This window comes from Balaenoptera borealis, assembly GCF_965194805.1.
Source record: "Balaenoptera borealis genome assembly, chromosome: 9".
Lineage (NCBI taxonomy): Eukaryota > Metazoa > Chordata > Mammalia > Artiodactyla > Balaenopteridae > Balaenoptera > Balaenoptera borealis.
The window spans coordinates 10,271,799-10,291,323 of record NC_138873.1 but is presented as its reverse complement, the minus strand read 5'-3'; the positions used below and the strand labels follow the sequence as shown (position 1 = coordinate 10,291,323).

General features: G+C 37.1%; 1 protein-coding gene across 7 annotated transcripts in view; it reads left to right on the top strand.

Moving 5' to 3' along the window:
• The window catches only part of ARID1B (AT-rich interaction domain 1B), a 406,097-nt gene that overhangs the window by 238,883 nt on the left and 147,689 nt on the right, over nt 1-19,525 (top strand). For 4 of the 7 annotated variants that reach the window (XM_082404504.1, XM_082404507.1, XM_082404502.1 and 1 more), the window contains exon 5: nt 445-486. The exons of the other annotated variants lie outside the window; for them this stretch is intronic. In XM_082404504.1, coding sequence (XP_082260630.1) covers nt 445-486 — 42 coding nt within the window. The remainder of the gene's footprint in view (nt 1-444; nt 487-19,525) is intronic. 7 annotated transcript variants of the gene reach the window in all.

The following is a 19,525-nucleotide window of genomic DNA, read 5'->3' as shown; positions in this document are numbered from 1 at the left end:
CCCACTCTGATGTGAATGAGACAAGAAATTACTAGCAGCTTCACGAGCATGATGAAATTGCTTTATGGAGCATAGCTTTCCCCTCACTGACAGTAAAAGTTCAAAAAGTATACGCAGCATCTTGTGATTTAAGTGAGAAGCATGATTCTCCTAACTTCCCAGATCATTTTGAGGAACTTATACCACCACTTCAACATGATAGCAAATATATTAATTTGATAGGTGCTCACCCTGTTATAAAACTGGAAGCCAGGGCAGTGACCTGGATTTATACCCACTCATGAAGAGACTCACAGATCTCTCTTTCTTGACACCTGACATAAATTGAATGCCAGCTTTCTCAAAATTCTTAGTTCTGGGCCACGCCTGTGCTCTGGTGTCTACGGTTAGACTCAAAGGAGGTTTTTGATAGTGCCTAAATTATTTTTTTCCTTATGATTTCAGGTTGAAGTCTTGACCTCGGAGGATACTGCCTTTGGACTCAAGGTGTGTAGTCTGATGCAGCTTGTTGTATAGGTTTCATCAGCTCCCCTAAGTGGATTGGAAGACTCAACAGAGAGGGCTTGTGTTTTTCTAATCAGATGGAGAGGCCCTAAAGTCTTCCAGAGTTTCAGATTTCCCTGTTATTGGGATTAGGATTAGATTATGGTAGTATTTTCTTTTCCTTCTTTCTTTGTTGTGGAGAATATGAGACATAGTATAGGAGACCAAGAGTTTCATTTAGTAGTAAATGACTTTCAAATTTGAATGAGCCATGGAATAGAATTTACTGAAATTCCCACACCCCCAGGTTGGGGGCTGTGAAATTCAACCACTGAGTGGTATCAGAGTGCTTTGTTTAGTTCATAATTCTAACTTCATTCATTCATTTATTTATTATCCCTGCTTCAGATATGTATTGGACCCTTGTGTTCCAGTCACGACTAGATTAAATCTCAGCTCCTGCCCTTGGGCTGCTCACAGTCAGTTTGTAGGTATCGGCCTATAAACAGATAAATTAGCCTGTGGTGTGGTTGTCCCCGTGCTGAGTTACGCCAAGGATGTGGAGTGTGGTGGAGTTGAGTGGGAAGGCGTTCTCGGAGGTTGATCCCTGGGCAGAGCTTGAGGGCTTGGCTTGTATTTAGGCAAGAGAGGACAGGAGAAATGAGAGCTGTTTTCAGGTCAGAGGAGAACCATGAAAAAACTCAGAGGGAACTAAAAGTAATTAAATTCTGCCTCTGTGGCAAGCTCTAGGGTTGAAAAGGTTAAAGATTTGAATTTTATCCTACAGAAAATGCGTAGCTATTAAAAGATTTAAAGTCAAGTAGTGGTTAGATTTGCAACCTAGATAGATGATTTTGGCCACTTTGTGGAGGATGGATTTGCCAGAGACCAGTGAAGGGGTTGACTAGGTCAGGTGAAAGATGATGTGGGCCAGAGCTGGCATAGTGGAAGAGGAAAGAGATCCTTAAGAAGTAAGTCTGCAGGACCTGATGATCACAGATATGCAGGGTAAGGAAGGCAGAGGAGCTGAGGGTGAGATCAAGGAATAGATTGGCTATACTGAAATACAGAGCACAGACGGAGGAGTCACAGATTTTTAGAATCATAGTCTTCCGGACCTGTAGTTCTTTTTATTAGATTTACTTGCCTTTTGTACATATTTGCTAGTAATTCTTTTTTTTTTTTTTTTTAAATAACATGTATTTTAAAGTATTTGTTTTTATTTATTTATTTATGGCTGTGTTGGGTCTTCGTTTCTGTGCAAGGGCTTTCTCTAGTTGTGGCAAGTGGGGGCCACTCTTCATCGCGGTGCGCGGGCCTCTCACTATCACGGCCTCTCTTGTTGCGGAGCACAGACTCCAGACACGCAGGCTCAGTAGTTGTGGCTCACGGGCCCAGCCGCTCTGCGGCATGTGGGGTCTTCCCAGACCAGGGCTCGAACCCGTGTCCCCTGCATTGGCAGGCAGATTCTCAACCACTGCGCCACCAGGGAAGCCCATTTGCTAGTAATTCTTAAACCATGTAACTAAACTGGTGAGAAGTACTTACTAGGGGAGCCTGACTTTACTCTCATATAGTTGTATAGAAGGACAGCCTAGGTGCCATCAATTACTTTGAAAATCACAAGTTTCGGAGGGTAGTTGGTGAAAACTTGAGAGCGTAAGGTACGGGTACTCTTACCTGACTCCTACTTTCCCTTCTAGATGCTTGGCATTTTGTTAGTACAATCAAATTAGTTGTGCTGCAAGTACAGGTGGATGACATTGTAATACTACCAAAATCAAAACTGTTTAGAGGTTATAAGCTTAGCAAGGTATTACATTATAAATAAATATAAATTAAAAGTAAAAAGACATTAACACTTTTTAAATATTTGGTAAACTAACTCAAGTTTTATATCCTTAATTTGTTTTTTTTGCCTCTATATCTACCAAAAATTACTACAAGAAAGCTAATTATAAATAGAGCTAATTTGGTATTTGCAGTATTTAACATATGGTCGTCTTCTGAATTTTTCATTGTTTATTAAATACCCAGCATGCATGCAGAATATTCACTGCATATTTAATAAACCTGTAGGGTCAGTTCTTATGAACTCATCTCCACAAGCCTTCATACTTATACTGAGTATGCAGCAGGATTGTGGAAGATTATTGTACCAGCAGCTCTCATGGCTTGCCCCACTCTGTAAAGGCTTTGCATTTGTTTTATGGCTAAACTAGCAGATTGCTTTTGTAGCCTTAAATTCAATTTGTAGGAACACAATTTGAAATTTTTTTCCCATGATTGAATGATTTTTAAAGAATTAGATGCTTTTCACTTTTGTATATCTACTCAAAAGTGTTTATACATGTAACTATTATCTGTAAGTCAGCAAATATGTTTTTATCTTGTTTCTTAAAAGGTCTAGGTGTTCAGTATTGGTCAGGTTTTTGAACACTTATTCGCAATTGATCTTTGTTCCTGTTTTGTGTACACTGGGAAAAATAACTCAAATCTGACTCACTGGTAACACCTCAGTGGCATCATCTTGCTGGATGTGGAGTATGTGTCTATCCCATATACGTCTCTGATCCTTTTAGTGATCTTTAATGTGCCTTTGATCTTTCTTTACTTTCTTTTTTGGACACTATCTAATTACTCGTTTCTTGTATGCTTCGTTTTCTCCCAAGTCGAACTAAAATCTACAAACTTAATATTTACTTAATATCTACAAGCATGAATTCGTCAGTCTCAGTGGAAAATGACTTAACTGTGTTGGGACCCAGAGGTGCAAACAACCTATTTCTGTTGATGAGTGTGGTGAAACTATAACCCAGGAAAACAATTTTGCAGTCATTCAGAACTGTCATGCCTATTGTGGCTGTTTTAACATTAATTTTTTAAAGCTAATCTAATAGGAAGGAAGTATCTACGCTCTTTCTTCTTCTCCACAAATCTTAATTTTGCACAAATCCTGATTCATTGTTTTATTAGGCTTATCTCAGTCAAAGGTAACTTAGAATTTGAAGAATTTGAACATTTCAACTGATTTCTAGTGGTTCTGAGTTTTGTAACTTCGGCGGTTGTTTCTATACAGGTCTAGTAAGATGCTTAATTAATTTAAAATTATGTATACTTCTCACAAACAAGAATTTCAGTGAATAGAAGAGGTGTTTCAAAATAAAAAAATGAGCAAAGATATTTGGAAAGGAAAGTTCTGCAAACTATAGACTGCGGATCTTGACTTCAGCTGTGATCAGGACTTGAATGTATTAAAAAGTTTATAATTCTATAGAATAATAAATCAGGAATCTCTGGGGCAGCCAACATGGGTTGGTTCTTTTTACAAGATAAGTACACCTTCTATGTCATTAATATACTAGGTAAAGCTGGTAGTGATAATGAGACGATAAATCAGCTAAGCAGATATATATATAATTATATTGTTAAACATAGAAAAAGGCTAAAAATTTGACTTCGTTGCTTATGAGTTCTACAAAGAAATTTATAGTAGGGAAGTAAAAGAGAAATGAGTGAAATATCTCTGGGTTGTTAAAAAAGAAAAACTATGTAAACATAACTTTTCCATACATTTCTTAAGAGATCTTATCAAAATCTAAATAAATCACTTAAAAATTTCATGACCACAAATCTTTTGCCCTCTCATTTGTTGTATATAGCTAAGTCAACAATTACAAAGAAGCAAGATTTATTTCACTATTAACTTAAATATCTTTGCTAATCTAAGTTCTACAGTTACACTCATTGAATTCATTGTCATTCTAATGCATTTCATTTAAACAAATACCTGTGGAATAAACATACATGTTTATTTATGTGTTGGGAATGCAGTGGTAAGAATAATAAACCGTTGCTTCTGTGGACCTTACATCCTTTTTTTTTTAATTGTAATAATATTTATTATTATTTTTTTTGGCAGCGTTGGGTCTTCATTGCTGCGCACAGGCTTTCTCTAGTTGCGGCGAGTGGGGACTACCCTTCGTTGAGTTGTGTGGGCTTCTCATTGTGGTGTTTTCTCTTGTTGCCGAGCACAGGCTCTAAGCTCGAGGTCAGGCTTCAGTAGTTGTGGCTCGTGGGCTCTAGAGCACAAGCTCCGTAGTTGTGGCACACGGGCTCAGTAGTTGTGGCTCACGGGCTCTAAAGCACAAGTTCAGTAGTTGTAGCACGTGGGCTCAGTAGTTGTGGCTTGCGGGCTCTAGAGCACAGGCTCAGTAGTTGTGGCGCACGGGCTTAATTGCTCCACGGCATGTGGGATCTTCCCGGACCAGGGCTCGAACCCGTGTCCCCTGCATTGGCAGCAGGTGGATTCTTAACCACTGCGCCACCAGGGAAGTCCCAGACCTTATATTCTTGACACAACTTTTGGAATGATCTTATTCCAGGCAGAAATTCTAGAAGAGATGCAAATTTATATTCACCTTTTGTATATAATTTTTTGCTACTCTATGGTATAATTGCTTTAATTGAATCTATTTGTTGTATTCTACAAAATGGAATAGAATTCCAGTTTGACTTATAAAACTTATAAATGACAAAGGGATTAGTCATCTGTAAACAAAATTTGAAAATAAAAGTGAAATTTATTTTGTCTTTTTAAAAATAAGGTACTTTTAATTGTGGAAATTGTCTAGGTGGAGGATCATATTTGGCAGTGACTTCAGTTACCTTTGGACTTATTCCTTTATTTTGACATCTGACCATTATGAAAATCATCTGTATTTTCCTCCTCCATATACAAGTAAAAGTTATGTTGCAGTCTGTATCTATCTAACTGCTTGTCATAAAGTCTAAGAGGGAAATAGAACACAGCATTGGTAGCGCATCTCTGAATGGGCTCCCTTTACTAAGTAACCAAAAAAGTGACCATGGGGAAAAGTGGGAGGAGGTTCACTTGCTGTTTTTCTTTTCTGATCACTTCAACTTACAGGAGTCAGGCCTAATCAGTTCTCACTGCATATTCTGGTCATCTAGAACTGTGCTGTCTAATAATGGTAGTTACTACCATGTGTGGCTATTTAAATTTAAATTAATTCAAATTAAATTTAAAATTTATTTCTTCAATTGCACTAGCTAGCTACATTTCAATAGCTACATGCTGTTAGCAGCTACCATATTGGCATAGTGCATGTACTTGAAGTGCATTTCCAACTTGAAAGAAAGTTCTGTTGGCCAGAGCTGGTCTAGAAAATAAAAGTTCCAAGTATTCATAAGACACAGACATTGTAACATAATACATTTCACAATTAGAATAGAAATTTTTTTAATTGATAGAAAATCCTGAGGATTAGAGCAGATTAGTAGAGAACAGAAGGAATTTGCTCTTTTGGTAAAGTAGCATAAAGCAGAGGGGATGTTCTGTTCAGTAAAAAATATATATAAAAAATATAATAAAGTTGGCATTTCCCACTGGATTTTGAGAGTAGAAAGGTTTTAAACTGGGTCATGAAATTAGGCATCCTTCTGGTTCTGACTGTTGTAATGTGTCATTAATTCATTGATTTACCTGGGGTTATGCCTGGGGGCTAGGAGTATAGTATTTCAGATTTAGAATGTTTAGCTTCACGTAATAAGAGATTCTACCTGTTCAAATATCCTTTCTTTATTAATGTAACCACATGAAAGCATACATTAATATGTTTGTGGGTTTTTTTTCTTCTTGTGAAGCCATGTTAACTTCGGTTCTTCTAAACTCTTTCCATCTTCTTACCAGGGTGTGTTTTCTAGTGAATTTACTTGGCTAACTCTCTAAGAAGGGTGTGAATATAAGTTAGGTATAAAAGTATATTTAGGGTAACAATGTCGTTGAAATGAAACCAGCAAACATTTTCTTTTTGAAGTTCATGATCATATCAACTCATATTACTTTTCATAATATAAAGGATTTATTTTTGCATTTACAATTTTTTATTTAATCGAAATCTACTAGAAATCCTTAGAGGAATAAAGGACCAAGCTTATTCTTTACTGTTTCAGCCATTGAATCTAAGTTAAAATGAGAATATATATATTGGTAAAGCAAAAGAATTTTCTGTTTCTCCGTAGAAGAAAGACTGGAGGAGGAAAAACAAAATCCATAGCAGTTCTCAAGTCTGGATTTGGGAACCCATGTTGAGTCCTTCCTTTCTTTTGTTAGAGAATTTCCCAGCCTCTCAGTCTGCCACCTGCTGGTGGTTCAAACACTTACATGTTTGATTTTTAAATAAATCTGCTTTTTTCTTATTTAGGAAAGATTTGGGGGAAATGTTCTATTTAACACTCACCTGAAATATTTTGGTGCAGTTTTACTTGTCATGTTTAATTTTATTTTTAAAAGCTATTTTAGCTTCTTTTTCAACTCTGTCTTTAGAGGATTATGTGAATATAAAATTTAGAAAAGACAGAACATTATGAAGGCCAAAGCATATGCCACTAAGAGATAAAGACAGACTTATGAAGGTCTTGAGGCCTTGAGTGCCATGAAGGGGGTTACTTGGCAGTTGTTGTGGGGGGGCAGGAGGGTCTTCCCTAATTTCTGAATTTGGATGAAACATGGAACAGCAGGCCTGCCCTGCTCTTTTGTAGTTAAGACTACTTAAGTGGAAGTGCGCAGACCTAGAGTTTACTTTAAATCATAGTATAAGATTGGAAAATTGATTCCTTGCTCTCACTAAGGTTCTTTTCAGCCCTAAAATGCCACAGGTCTTCTGTATTCATTAGGTCAGACCTTCAATTCTGTGCTCATTTACTCTTCTTCTGATTTCTCCCTGCGAGTGCTTACTAGTTTAAGCTATTTTCATTGTGTTGGGGGAAATATAAATATTTTTGTCCATAAACAAACATTCCCAATGAAATAAAGCCAGGCAAAGGTTTAAAAAAGAGAAAGTATAGGAATTTTATTTTCTGCCATCTTTAATCTCCTGTCCTAACTTCCTTTGGAGCCTCCTTGACTAATTCTAGAGCCTTAGATTCATGGGTCAGTTATTTGTTCATCATTTTCTCAAAGAGGAAAAGTACTCCAAAATATTAATTTATTTTCACAATGACTAAGGCTGAGGGAGGTAACATGACTGATTTTAAGCCCTATTTAGTGGCAAAGTAGGGAAAAAATTCAAGTTTCTGCCTCCCAGGCCAGTGCCCTTTATACAGAATTACAGCAATGCTTATTTTTAGTCTTCCCAGTACTGGAACTGTAGATTAGATTGAGTCTTACAGTATTGACATTTTTACAGCTTAAATTGCCAACAGTGTTGGCAATTTCATATGACTCAATCCAATGTATTAAGGCTCTCCTATATCATTTTAGATCTGCATTCAGTAGTGAAAACACTGTTTTTCTTTAAAAGCTGTTTATCCCAATTGCAGTGTGTATGTGCATACTAGTTGAAATATCAGGTGATCACAAGATGTTTGTGGAATTTAATTGGCATGAAAGGACTCTAAGCCACATAGCCCAATGAAGAATGTGTGATGTTTCCAGAATAGGCTCTGACAGTATATAAAAAATCAGAAATATTCATCATGACCACGTGGGTTCTTGGTGTGGTAGGAGCTCCATTTCTTCTAGACCAAATGCTCTGTCAGGTGATGGTAGAGGGCAGACTCTTTGGATGGACTTACTGACTGTACGGCGTGGGTTGCTAGATCTACTAAGTATATTTGTACAAAAATGTTTGCCCTGATGGTGGTGAATATAGGAATGTGAGTGGAGGCTAGCAGAATTCATGCCTGCTTTTGTCAGACTTACATTGGCTTTTAAGAAAAGATGTTAGGAATTAAGCACGGCCTCAGGTGCTGTGGATCTCAAAAGTGATCTTTTTAAGGGAGGGAGGAGTTATGCTTGAATGAAAGCTTATTTACTTGCATATTCTGGCATTTGATTGACTGTTTTTCTGCTGGGACATTATTTTGGCACTCTTTTTTTGAGGACTTAATTTCTAGTAATAATAAAAATGTGCATATATTCTCCTTATCCCCACCCTGAAACACCTGTTCATTGGGATGTGTACAAATAATTAGAGACATGTCTCTGGGCTTGCCTAGAAAATTCCTTAGCATAGAGTTACTGTGACCATATTAATAATCATCAAGCTGCTTAAGATTTTGTTGGGAAGAAGCAAAGAAATTATTCTAGGGGAGATGGGGGATGATTTTGATTGCATGTGTTTTAAGTTCTCTCCTATGCCAAATTTTAAAGCCAGTTTTGTTTCTTCAGATGGTGAAAACCCTCCTCCTCCCTTAAATCTGGCTTTTACCCAAGTCATGTCAGTTTTTGCAAGTCAGTTGAGAATGTCAAAGTGACTGGTGTTGAAAGAGCCAATATGTTGGGAGATGTTTAAAGCCAAGTAGAACATTTATATGAATTAAAGAATATATTAGGATATGATTTTTTAAAATCATATTTGAAAAAAAAAAACCTGTTGAATTAATACTTGCATACCAGATGTATCACTGATAAATACTTGTAACAGATACTCCCCAATAAGCAATAAAATTACCATTTTACAACTGAAGTAATCTATCCTGTGGGTACATTTGCAAAGATATGCCAACGAAAATACATGCAGAGTTCTTGAAGTAATAATGCAAATAAAACATTTCATATTATAATTTTAAAACAACAGGATTAGGAAACAAAAAGTCTGGGAGACTATTTGTTGTGTCTAAATTCTGCTTTTACTCTGGTCTTTTGACAGTTGGCTTTTTGATATTGTATAATTGCCTTAGTGTCTTTGTGTGTACTGAAGGACTGAATTGTCTGACAGAGTTGTGGTTGAAAATCGTACAAATTCTAAATAATAAAAGTAATAAGTATATCTTGTTTGCTTCATTGCAATAATTGCCTATTTTCATACTTTCCTGAATTCTGCTGGTGTCGTGGCTACCATTGAATCACAAAGTAGAGGGTTTTGCCATGTATAATTTATTCATTTGTGCACAGCCAAAGCATCCGTGCAGTGTGCAGTGATTGTGTGGCCCTGTGTGCCAGGTCACTGAGACTTGCTGCTGTGATTCGCTGCCCACTTTGCCCAGCGAGTGGGCACTGGCCTCCAGCTGAGCGGGAAAGCCTTCTCTCCAGGCCAGAGCATACCTCAGGTGTGGATTTCCTTTGGTCTTAGATGGAAATGTGAAAAGGAGTGATGAAGGTGAGGAAGGGAAAAGTACAAGGAATAGTAGGTCTCATGCTCTATGTGATCGAGATAGAGTAATTAAATCCTACAGGAAATTTCATTTACTTCTAGCTACACATTGCAATTTAAGGCGCTCAATTGGCTGCTTCCTAAGAAGCTACATACATTTTTATAAGAAATTCCTCTTAACTTCCCTCCACTCTTCCCAAATTAAATTTTCATTTCAGGATGACTTTTTTGTGTCTCACTGAAGCGGGGGAGAGGAGGTGAAGAATGGAGTAGCAAATGAATACATATTATTTAAAATGAGAATTCAGGACTTCCCTGGTGGCACAGTGGTTAAGAATCCACCTGCCAATGCAGGGGACACAGGTTCGAGCCCTGGTCCGGGAAGATCCCACATGCCGCACAGCAACTAAGCCCGTGCGCCACGACTACTGAGCCTGTGCGCCTAGAGCCTGTGAGCCACAACTACTGAGCCCGCGCACCTAGAGCCTGTGTTCCACAACAAGAGAAGCCACCGCAATGAGAAGCCCACGCACCGCAATGAAGAGTAGCCCCCGCTCGCCGCAACTAGAGAAAGCTCACGCACAGCAACGAAGACCCAACACAGCCAATAAATAAATAAATAAAATAAAACGAGAATAAAATGAGGATTGGATATAGGCCTAGATTGGATATTACACATTAAATATCATGGTAAAATCAATAAGCTTATAAAAGTAATCAAACAAATTTCCTGAACATTTGTCAGAATTTTAAAATATGTATGTTTATTTATTGTATCTTAAATTTGTGATTATGTTCTTCTAAGTTTCTCACATTATATCCCTATTTTTGTCTCATTTAATTTTTAATCCCCTTATCAAGATGTAAGCATAGTTTCTTTATTCGTGGTAATGTGTTAACCTGTATTTAATATTGTCATAGTTTTAAAAAAGTTATATACAATTGCAGTATAAGAACAACAGATATTCAATTAAAAAGTATTTCCTGTGACAAATGAGTATTTTGGAAAGAAGCTGGGAAATCCTGATTTTTAGGATGCAGGAGATATCTTCACCGTGTAGACATTTGAAGGGCTTCAATTTTGATAGTAAATAAAAAATTTATTAAAAATTTAATATTTTGTTTTACCGTATGTGAGTCATGAAGTAGAACTAATGACATCATTCATGAAATGACTTTGTTTTTTGATTGACAGTGGAATTTTTCATTTTGCGCTATTTAATAGTATGTGCAAACATCTGGAATCACAAGTATTATAAAGACATGCAGGTGCATGTTGTAAATAGTTCCCGCTTGTGCACATGTATGTGTACATTCTTTTCTTTTACATAGAATGTATGGAGAAGTTGACCTCCCTAAAGGAGAAGTTTGAAAAGGAAGGAAATGGAGATCTGCCAGGCTTGTTGGCTAGAGTCATGGACAAGAGCAAGGCCTGTCTGAACTGCCACTCAGTTTTTATTCTGCGAGTTTGCAGGGTTGGTGATTAGAGTGGCTTTCGCCCAATTATGCTGTGATTATTCTGCTGCACTGTAATTGACTGGGGAGATATGCTAATACCTGTCATTTGGGATGATAAAAGATGAGCGGGGGACGCAATGCATTATTTAGCTGGCTGTGTGATAGATGAGGGGTGCGCAGAGTGCTTTAATTGCTGAGAAGAGAGGTTAAGCTGAACGAACGGATGAATTAGAAATGAGTTTTTTTATGGCTTGTGGAAAAGTGAAATAAAGGAAAATGTGCCTTAAACTAAAGCAGCAGATAGAAATGAGCACAACGAAACTAGATCCAGGCAGCTTGCTTTATCAATTTAAATATTAACGAAAAATGTTTAGAGTTCAGTAAATAATAATTGGAAGGAGAATATACAATAGATTCTCATATTAAGCAAAAAAAAATTGTTAAAGGAATTGTTTTTATTTGAGATGACAGTATTTGTGATTTGTAACCTCTTAAATTCATACTGTATGTTAGATTATACTGAAACGTAATATGCAACTATTCTGAATTGCATGCTTTGTGTCTTTTGAATGTTAGCTTAGAGGTATCTAGATTTCTTGTGCCTGTGTATCTTTCAGTAAATGCAGGCAGAGGAAGGCAAGAAAGAAAAAAAAAAAATGTTTATATGTATACCAGGAAAATGTAATGATATAATTGGTGAGAGAGAGTGTATAGCTAATTCTTAAGTGACAGGATTAAAGGCAGCCAGTGGTACAGTTTTTACATGCTGCACACTTAGGTATTGGTATTTTTATGGAAAATAAATTCATGAAAGTGTGGTATTTTCCCTTTCGTATTGTTTCCTTTTGTCACACCCATGTCTAATCTCATATCTGTATTTCACAGAAGTATTTTAAAATACTCCATTGTAATCTGCATGGTTATTTATATGATTTGATGTTAGTGTTTTGCGTTATTTTATTTTTGTGCATTTAATAAATAGGTAATTATTTTGAGAATACAGTCAGACTAGCAGTTTGTGGAAACAGACTGTTAGAAGCTGAAGGCTGAGGCCTTGCCCACATTGTCGGCTTTCAGGCACATTCTACTGCACCAGATAACGATGTAGGAGAGTCTTGTCCCCAGCTGTCCTATTTTGTCTTGTAGATGAAGCAATGAGAATACAGGTTGAATAGCAGAAGTTGTGTTTTTTGTAAAATGAAGAAAATGACCCTTATATATTGTTGAATTATCTCCAGACCGTCCAGCTTCTCAGAGCCTGTGTGACTCGGCTAATAGAGCAGAATTTATCAGGGAATAGCTTTCAACCAGGTTACTGAATGGTAATGGATCTGTCTAGAACAAAGCATGCCTATTGGAATGGATGTCAGCTGTAGAGAGATGCTACACTCTGCTACTCCAATAAGTTTTGTTGGAGCTGATGGCTTTCCCCAGTGTAATTGACACCTCTTTTGCACATTCCTTCGGAAACTCAGTGAAGTTTCCTTATGGATGTTTTAAATCAGTGTCCTTCTTGGAATTCCCAAGTAGACTCTTGTAACTACCTAACTCTTTCAGACGGATATAATATTTAGGGCTGCTTCTATAGACCATCTTGTAAGGCTAAGTGGAAGTTATAAAGGAAAAGATGCAGTTAGCATCAAAGAACTTAAAATTAAATGGACAAAGGTAGGACAAACACAGCAACTTATGAACAAACAACAGCAGCGAAGGACAGTTTTTACAAGCTTTAGTTACACTAATTTAAAATTTCATGTTTTAGTTAATATCACCTTCAGCTGACTCCTTAATGAAGGATAACAGCAGCACTTTGGAGATGTGGTGTCTTGGTTTTTTTTCTTGTCAATAGTATAAAAAGTCGTATACAAACCTATTTAATTTTGTACTTCTTTTAAAAAAAGTTACTAGCAGTTTAGTATTTTTCCTTCCTGGTAGGCAATTATTCAATCCTGAGACATTGTGCCTGAATCTTGGCTATAATTATCATCACTTGAATGTGAAAATGATTCTTTCTTTAAGGTCCTCAGTTTGAAAGGTTTTGCTTTGTTTAATGTGGTCAGAAAAAAATCATGTTTGTGGCTTTTGTTGTTGCTGTTTACTTGATGTAAAGTGTCTCACTGTAAATTTGATGATAGCACGAAATTGTTCTTTTTTACACAATTGGATGTCTGGGAACTGTGATGTCACCATTCTTTACCTTAGATTTAAGTTCTTCCCCTTGGAAATGCTCTATCTTGAAACAGAATTGTAACATGAGACAGCATAAAACTTTCTTAAATTTCCTTAGCATCCTTTAATACACTTACTGCCCAGTTGAAGGTTTTTTTTTTTAATGGTGATGAGTTATAATGTTTTTTTTTAAGTAATGTGGTTATATTATTTTATAAAATTTAAAATATGACTATAAAATTATTGCCACAGGGGACATTATTATATAGTTCATTTCTCTCATGTTATAAAGTTAGCAAGTGAAGCTCATGCGAGGACAACAGACCCACTAGACCTAGTATCTCCTTGCTCCTAATCTGGGGCTTTTTCTTTTATGCCTGTGGAGATGGTTCCTGCCTAATGAGCAAGGTATGTGGAAAATAGTTGTACACACTGAGCTGTGCAGGGGGAAAGAACCACCACATAAGCCTACTTACTAGGCGTTACCAGTACAGGTATGGGTGCTCAAGTTGGTTAAAACAAATCATTGAAAAATGATACATACGTTATACATTTTATTTTAACACGAAATGTATTTATATGTACCTCCCTCTCCATCCATCTTACATCTTACAGTTGTCTCAGCCATACCTAATTCTACAGCGATTTTTTAGCAGTTTGTTCAGCTTTAGTAGAGTAGGATTTTTCCACCTCCCTTCTTTTCACATTCATCCATTACTTGGTTCCATTTCTCATTAAGTTTTACAACTAGAGGAGCGTGTAGCATAAGTATGCTTAGAGGAGGGAGCACAGGTAACTGCTGGGAAGCGGGCCCCTCAGCTGCCATGAGTAGGGAAGCAGGATCCGGGCCTTCTAGAGAATAGCGTCCTCTTCTCTGACTTTGAGCAGACGTCAGGAGGCAGTGAAGGCTTTGTTAGTGTACCCAGCGAGTACGTCAAGTTTCTGCTGTGTGGACCTGCAAGCCGTACACTGCTTCCCCTTTGCTGTCTTTTTTACAACTCCTAGTTCATTTCCTTAAGAAGTAACAAGTAATTACTTTTCCTTCTGCATCCAGCCAGGTCCTCGATAATGTGCCACTAGAAAAGATGGAGGTCATTAATCAATTTACTAGAGAATAATCGTGAGTTTACCTATCTTATTTTATGGTTTTGATTTTTTTCTTGCCAGTAAGGTAGTGTTTTTTTGTTTCTGTCTTTGTCGTGTAAATTCACCTGCAGAACTTGCGCAAAGTACCCTTGAGAATAAATGTTCAAAATTTTTGCTTTAAAAAGAAAATATAAAAGTGAATAATTACCTTAAGTCTCAAGCCTTTAGTGCTCAATGTAATATCTCCTTGCAATTCTTTGTCTTCCTTAGATTTATTATACTACTCTTGATGAGGATAGAAAACTAACCTTTAAAAAAGGCAAAATTCAAAAATTCTTACATGTGCCCTCTGGTTAGATTGGAAAGGAAAGGAAAATTGCTAACGTATTCCTTTTCTACTGCTGTTTTCTACAAATTACCACAGATTTAGCAGCTTAAGACAACCACACCCATTAACTATCTCACAGTTTTCATGGGTCAGGAGTCCAGTTCTGGGGTCCTCTGCTCGGGGTCTCACAAGGTGGAGGTTGAGGTATTGTTGGGGCTGAGGTCTCATCTGAGGTACAGGTCCTCCTCCAGGCCCACTGATTGTTGACAGAATTCACTTCCTTGTGGCTCTAGTTCTGAGGTCCCCGGTTTCTTGCTGGACATCAGTCATGAACCATTTCCCCATCACGTGGCCCTCTCCGCAACATTTTACTGGCAGGAGAGTTGCTTCAAATCTCTCCCACCTCTCTTAAGCAGTCACCTGATTAAGTCGGCCCACCGAGGATAATCTTTAGTAATTCAGAGGCAACTGCTTAGGGACCTTAGTTACATCTGCAAAATCCCTTCTGCCCTATAAAGTAACATAGTCACTGGAGTGTTATTTTTCACATTCACAGTCTCACTTGCACTCCAGGGGAAGAAATTATGCAGAGTATGTACACTAGGAGCTAGGAATCTTGGGGGCCATCCTAGAATTCTGCCTACCACAGGTACTGATTCACATATGCTGTCAGATTTTAGGGATGAAAAGGTTTTGTCTGCATGTACTCAAAGTATCCTTATCTTGAATTTCAAAAAATGCAGTTCTGAGGAAATGAAAGTGGGGTATAATAGAACATATTTGACTGACAGCATTGAAAATAAATGATAAGCACCTTTAACAGAGTGATCCATCATAACAGCAGTTCTGTTTCTCGTATTGTTAGCTCCTGAGGCTTTGCTCTACAGCCAGAGAAGTAGTCTCTTACTCTGGACTCTTACTGTGCAGCTGATGTGCTTCTGGGGCAGGTGGAGAATGCTCCGCATTGCTGTTTCCAGTGCTTCTGTTGCCAGGTTTTGATTATTTCAATTTCCCCTTCCAGTGGATACGTTTGGTTATGATCTTCGGGATCTTCACAGGTGTGCCAATTACAGAAAACCAAGTCTGGTGATTCTGGTTAGTTTCATAGACTTGCAATGCTAAGAAAAAAATTCTCTTACTATTAAAAAAAAAACATTTTGACATTCAAATTTGACTAATCATTTTTGGAGTATATAAGGAGAAACGTGGCTTAAAATCAAGTTTTATTTTAATTTTTAAAGAATTATTGTATTTTTTCCTACAAATTCTGTGGATCAGGCCCAGATATAATGTATAAAAAATACAAACTACCTTTTTTCTTTTTTTAAAAAAATCCATCTTACTTATCCTCTTAAAATTATATACCCACATAAAGATATTTTGGATTTATCTTTGGCCATACCTTCCTCCTTTCAGAATTACTTTAGAGAAAAATAGTATATTTTAAATAGGAATTCTTTTCATTTGATTAGAGTCCTTTTGATAGAGGAATTTCCTTGAGCAAAAAATTTAAACTGGCAGATGTGAAGCAAATCTAATGATGTTTAAAAGTTACTTTAAAGTTACTTTGAAAATGCAACAAATACTTTAGTTTTAAAAAGTAACAAATATTTACTGCACTTAATTCTAGAATCCAATAAAAGTTCAGAAGGATTAATTTTAGATGGAACTGATGATGCCAGCAACATGCTCCATACCTAGAATAGGATGATTTTCTAATATTACAGAGGAATTACTAATGTTGGCGTAAAAAATTACTAATTTTGCTTCTCTTGCAGAACCTTTTGAGTTTTAGTGGAGTATTTTATGGATTCATACCTTTTTGGGAATATGCGTGGCCATAAGATGAGCTATACAGCACTTAAGAAAAGCAATGGCGTAGCATGACAAGACAGGTACTACTTAAAGATAAGCTAAAGTGGCGAAACCATTGTTCCGTCTATTCCCAGGGATCCCTGTACACCAGCCCCTTTACATCCCCTCCAGTAGCGTTAGGGAGTTACGATGCACTCAGATGCCTCCCTGAATGACACCAAGCTTTTCTCTAAAGTTTTGTCAACAACTGTTCCTTGAACTACTTTATGCTGATCCTTGTGCTAGGCTGTTCATTTCCCACCACTCTGAAGGCCACCCATTTTGATGGCATGATATTTAAGAGGAGCAGGCCTTGTGATCAGAGAGGAGAAGCTGTGGCACATGGATTCTTGTCTCATTCCTTCTTTGTTGGGCATCCAGGATGTGAGAGTTGGTTCCAGCCTTCATTGACTCTCCCGAGCAGTTGGGGAAATGGGGCGGTAAAGCACATGACAAGCGCTAACTGGTTTTGACACAACAGGGCTCCACAAGTGGGAAAGTACAGTGCGACTGAGGATGCTATGGCCTTGAAGGACATTTGACTTGGTGCCATTGGGGAAGCATCACAGACAGGCAGGAATGAATAGACAGATTTGGCTGGGGCTAATGACTTTTGTAGGAAAGAAGTTGGAGGGCATTGAGTATCTTGCCTAGATGTTTCATCATGTTTCAGCATGATGAGATAACGAAAGGTGCTACAGCTTGGAAATGGGGTTTTGGGTTTGTTTTTTTTAAAAAAAAAAAAAAATAGAGGGAGGTTCACTTGTCAACAGTATCTCTTGGCATAAGAAAGACTGGATTTGGAGAAGATGTATTGATTAATTTTATATCTTTAGCTTTTTAGAATCAAATAAGAAAATATGAAAGTGCTTGGAAAATAGTAAATTGCTGTATAAATGAAAGTTTTACATTATCATTTATAGCAGCTTGTTATATAATACATTTACGTGGTGTCAGGAATAAAAGAAACTGGTAAAATTATTCCATTAGCTAGAAAATGGTTTGGATAGAATAATCAGCCCAGCTAAGTCATTGCTTTTTAAAGAAATAGTTTGAGATACATATTTGTTCTTTGCTTTACTGCCTAAAGCCTTCATTACATAGTGAATTTGTTTGCAAATGTTCAGTCGTGTACTATAAAATGTGAGATTTGTTGAAGATAGAGTCTGATTAATGTAATGGAAATTAGTCAATTGGTAAGTGAAAGAAATCTTTATTCTTGAATTTTACAAAAAGTTTTACGTGATTAGAGTGTTGGCAGGCTCTGAGGCTCACTTACTCAACGTTTATGAATTGCTTTCAGTGGACCGGGCCCTGTGGAAAGCCTGGGGTATACTGAAGAGCAAGATACAAGTGACCGTTGATTTCCTTCCACCCCAACTGCTGCCTGGCTGGAAGTGGTAGCCTTGAAATCTGCTTCCTATCTTGGAAAGATTTTATGAGAGAGAGCAACCTCTTTCGAGTATTAGTGATTCTGAATTTGACTACATATTTCCAAATTCACAAAATGCTTTGTAGGAGTTTAAATGAGATATAATGCATTTGGTTTTAGGGAGAACAGTGAGGGGAGAAATTTATTTCAGTGCTTGTTGCTTAATCAACATCTACACTGCCACTTCACATCAGCGTCTGTCCTTTCCAAGTGAATTAGGTCTTGTGGGCAGCACGTCAAGAGGATGTGTATTATTCCTGGCAGGGCACTTGAATTTCTAATTACCAGATTCCTGACTTAATTGCAATTACCTGGACACCCAGGCAGGGTGAACTTTTGGAAAAGAATGTAATTAGTGAAACAGGAACTTTGCTGCCAACTCCTTGTCTAGATACTAACACTAAACAGAACACTGATAAGTTCACATCTGTAAAGACAACCCATCAGTTGATGAAAACAGTTCTTAAAGTAAATTATGTATAGTACATCTCAGCTTTGGATTCAGAAACAAATGTGATGTTAAAGCAGAGAATATTCAATTTTTGCTTTATATTAGTGTAGAGTATGCCTATGTATGTATATCTTTTAAGATTGGGTAAGAATCTGGAGGAAAAGAATTATTTACCGAATACTCTATTTCTATAAGAACACAGGCGTTACATACTTTGATTAATAAATGTAAAACCCCAAGGTCTGTGGTCATTGGAAGAAAAAAATCATTTTCCAATATTTAGTGGCTTCAATAGTAATTTTTCTTAATACTTTTCATTAAAAACAAATTTGCACACACAAAAGTTTCAACCTGGTTACAAACACAGATTTAAATTTATTTTAAAAGCACTTTATTTTCTTTAAAGCAAAATCTGAAATATTTATTTCTTCCATTTCTCTCATTTTCTCATCACTTTCAGTAGCCCCAACATGCTGCCTTAGCACAGATGCACAATCTTGAGATGGTAATAAATACCTACTTACTGCGTATTGTACACATTTTTGATTCAGTCCTTAACCCCCTGCTAATTTGCTCTTCCCGGCTTCTCTGAGCTATGTCCTTCCTTTCCATCTCAACAAATCCCTTGTCCACACCAAGGTTAATTTTGTCCATCTGTGGTTAGTTAACTCATAAATGATCTTTCACAGCTTCTTGCCCATGGAGCTGCCGGTCTTTTTCATTCTTAGCCTTCTTGAACAATGTTACAGGGGGTGCACCCCTGCCCCTGTGCTGTGGCAGCCTCTGGACAGCAGAGGGGTGAGCTGCGTCTCTCCTCCCACGGCTCTTTACTCAGGCTATTCCCCAGCTGAGATCATCGTATTTATTTTTACCATAGTTTAATTCCTTCTAATTATCTAACAATATTAAGAACATCTCCTATTTTGTATCTTTTTGCATACATTTTATCATTTTTATTTTTGCAGCACTAAATTAAGAGCATAGACTCCAGAGCCTGGCTGCATTTGAATTTACATTGTTAGCTCTTTGAATAATAAGAATATATAATAGTAAAATGTTAAATGGGAATTATAATAGTAAATACCTCAAAAGATTGAGTGAATTAGTCATGAAAGGCACTTGCAGTACTGCTTGGCACATAACAA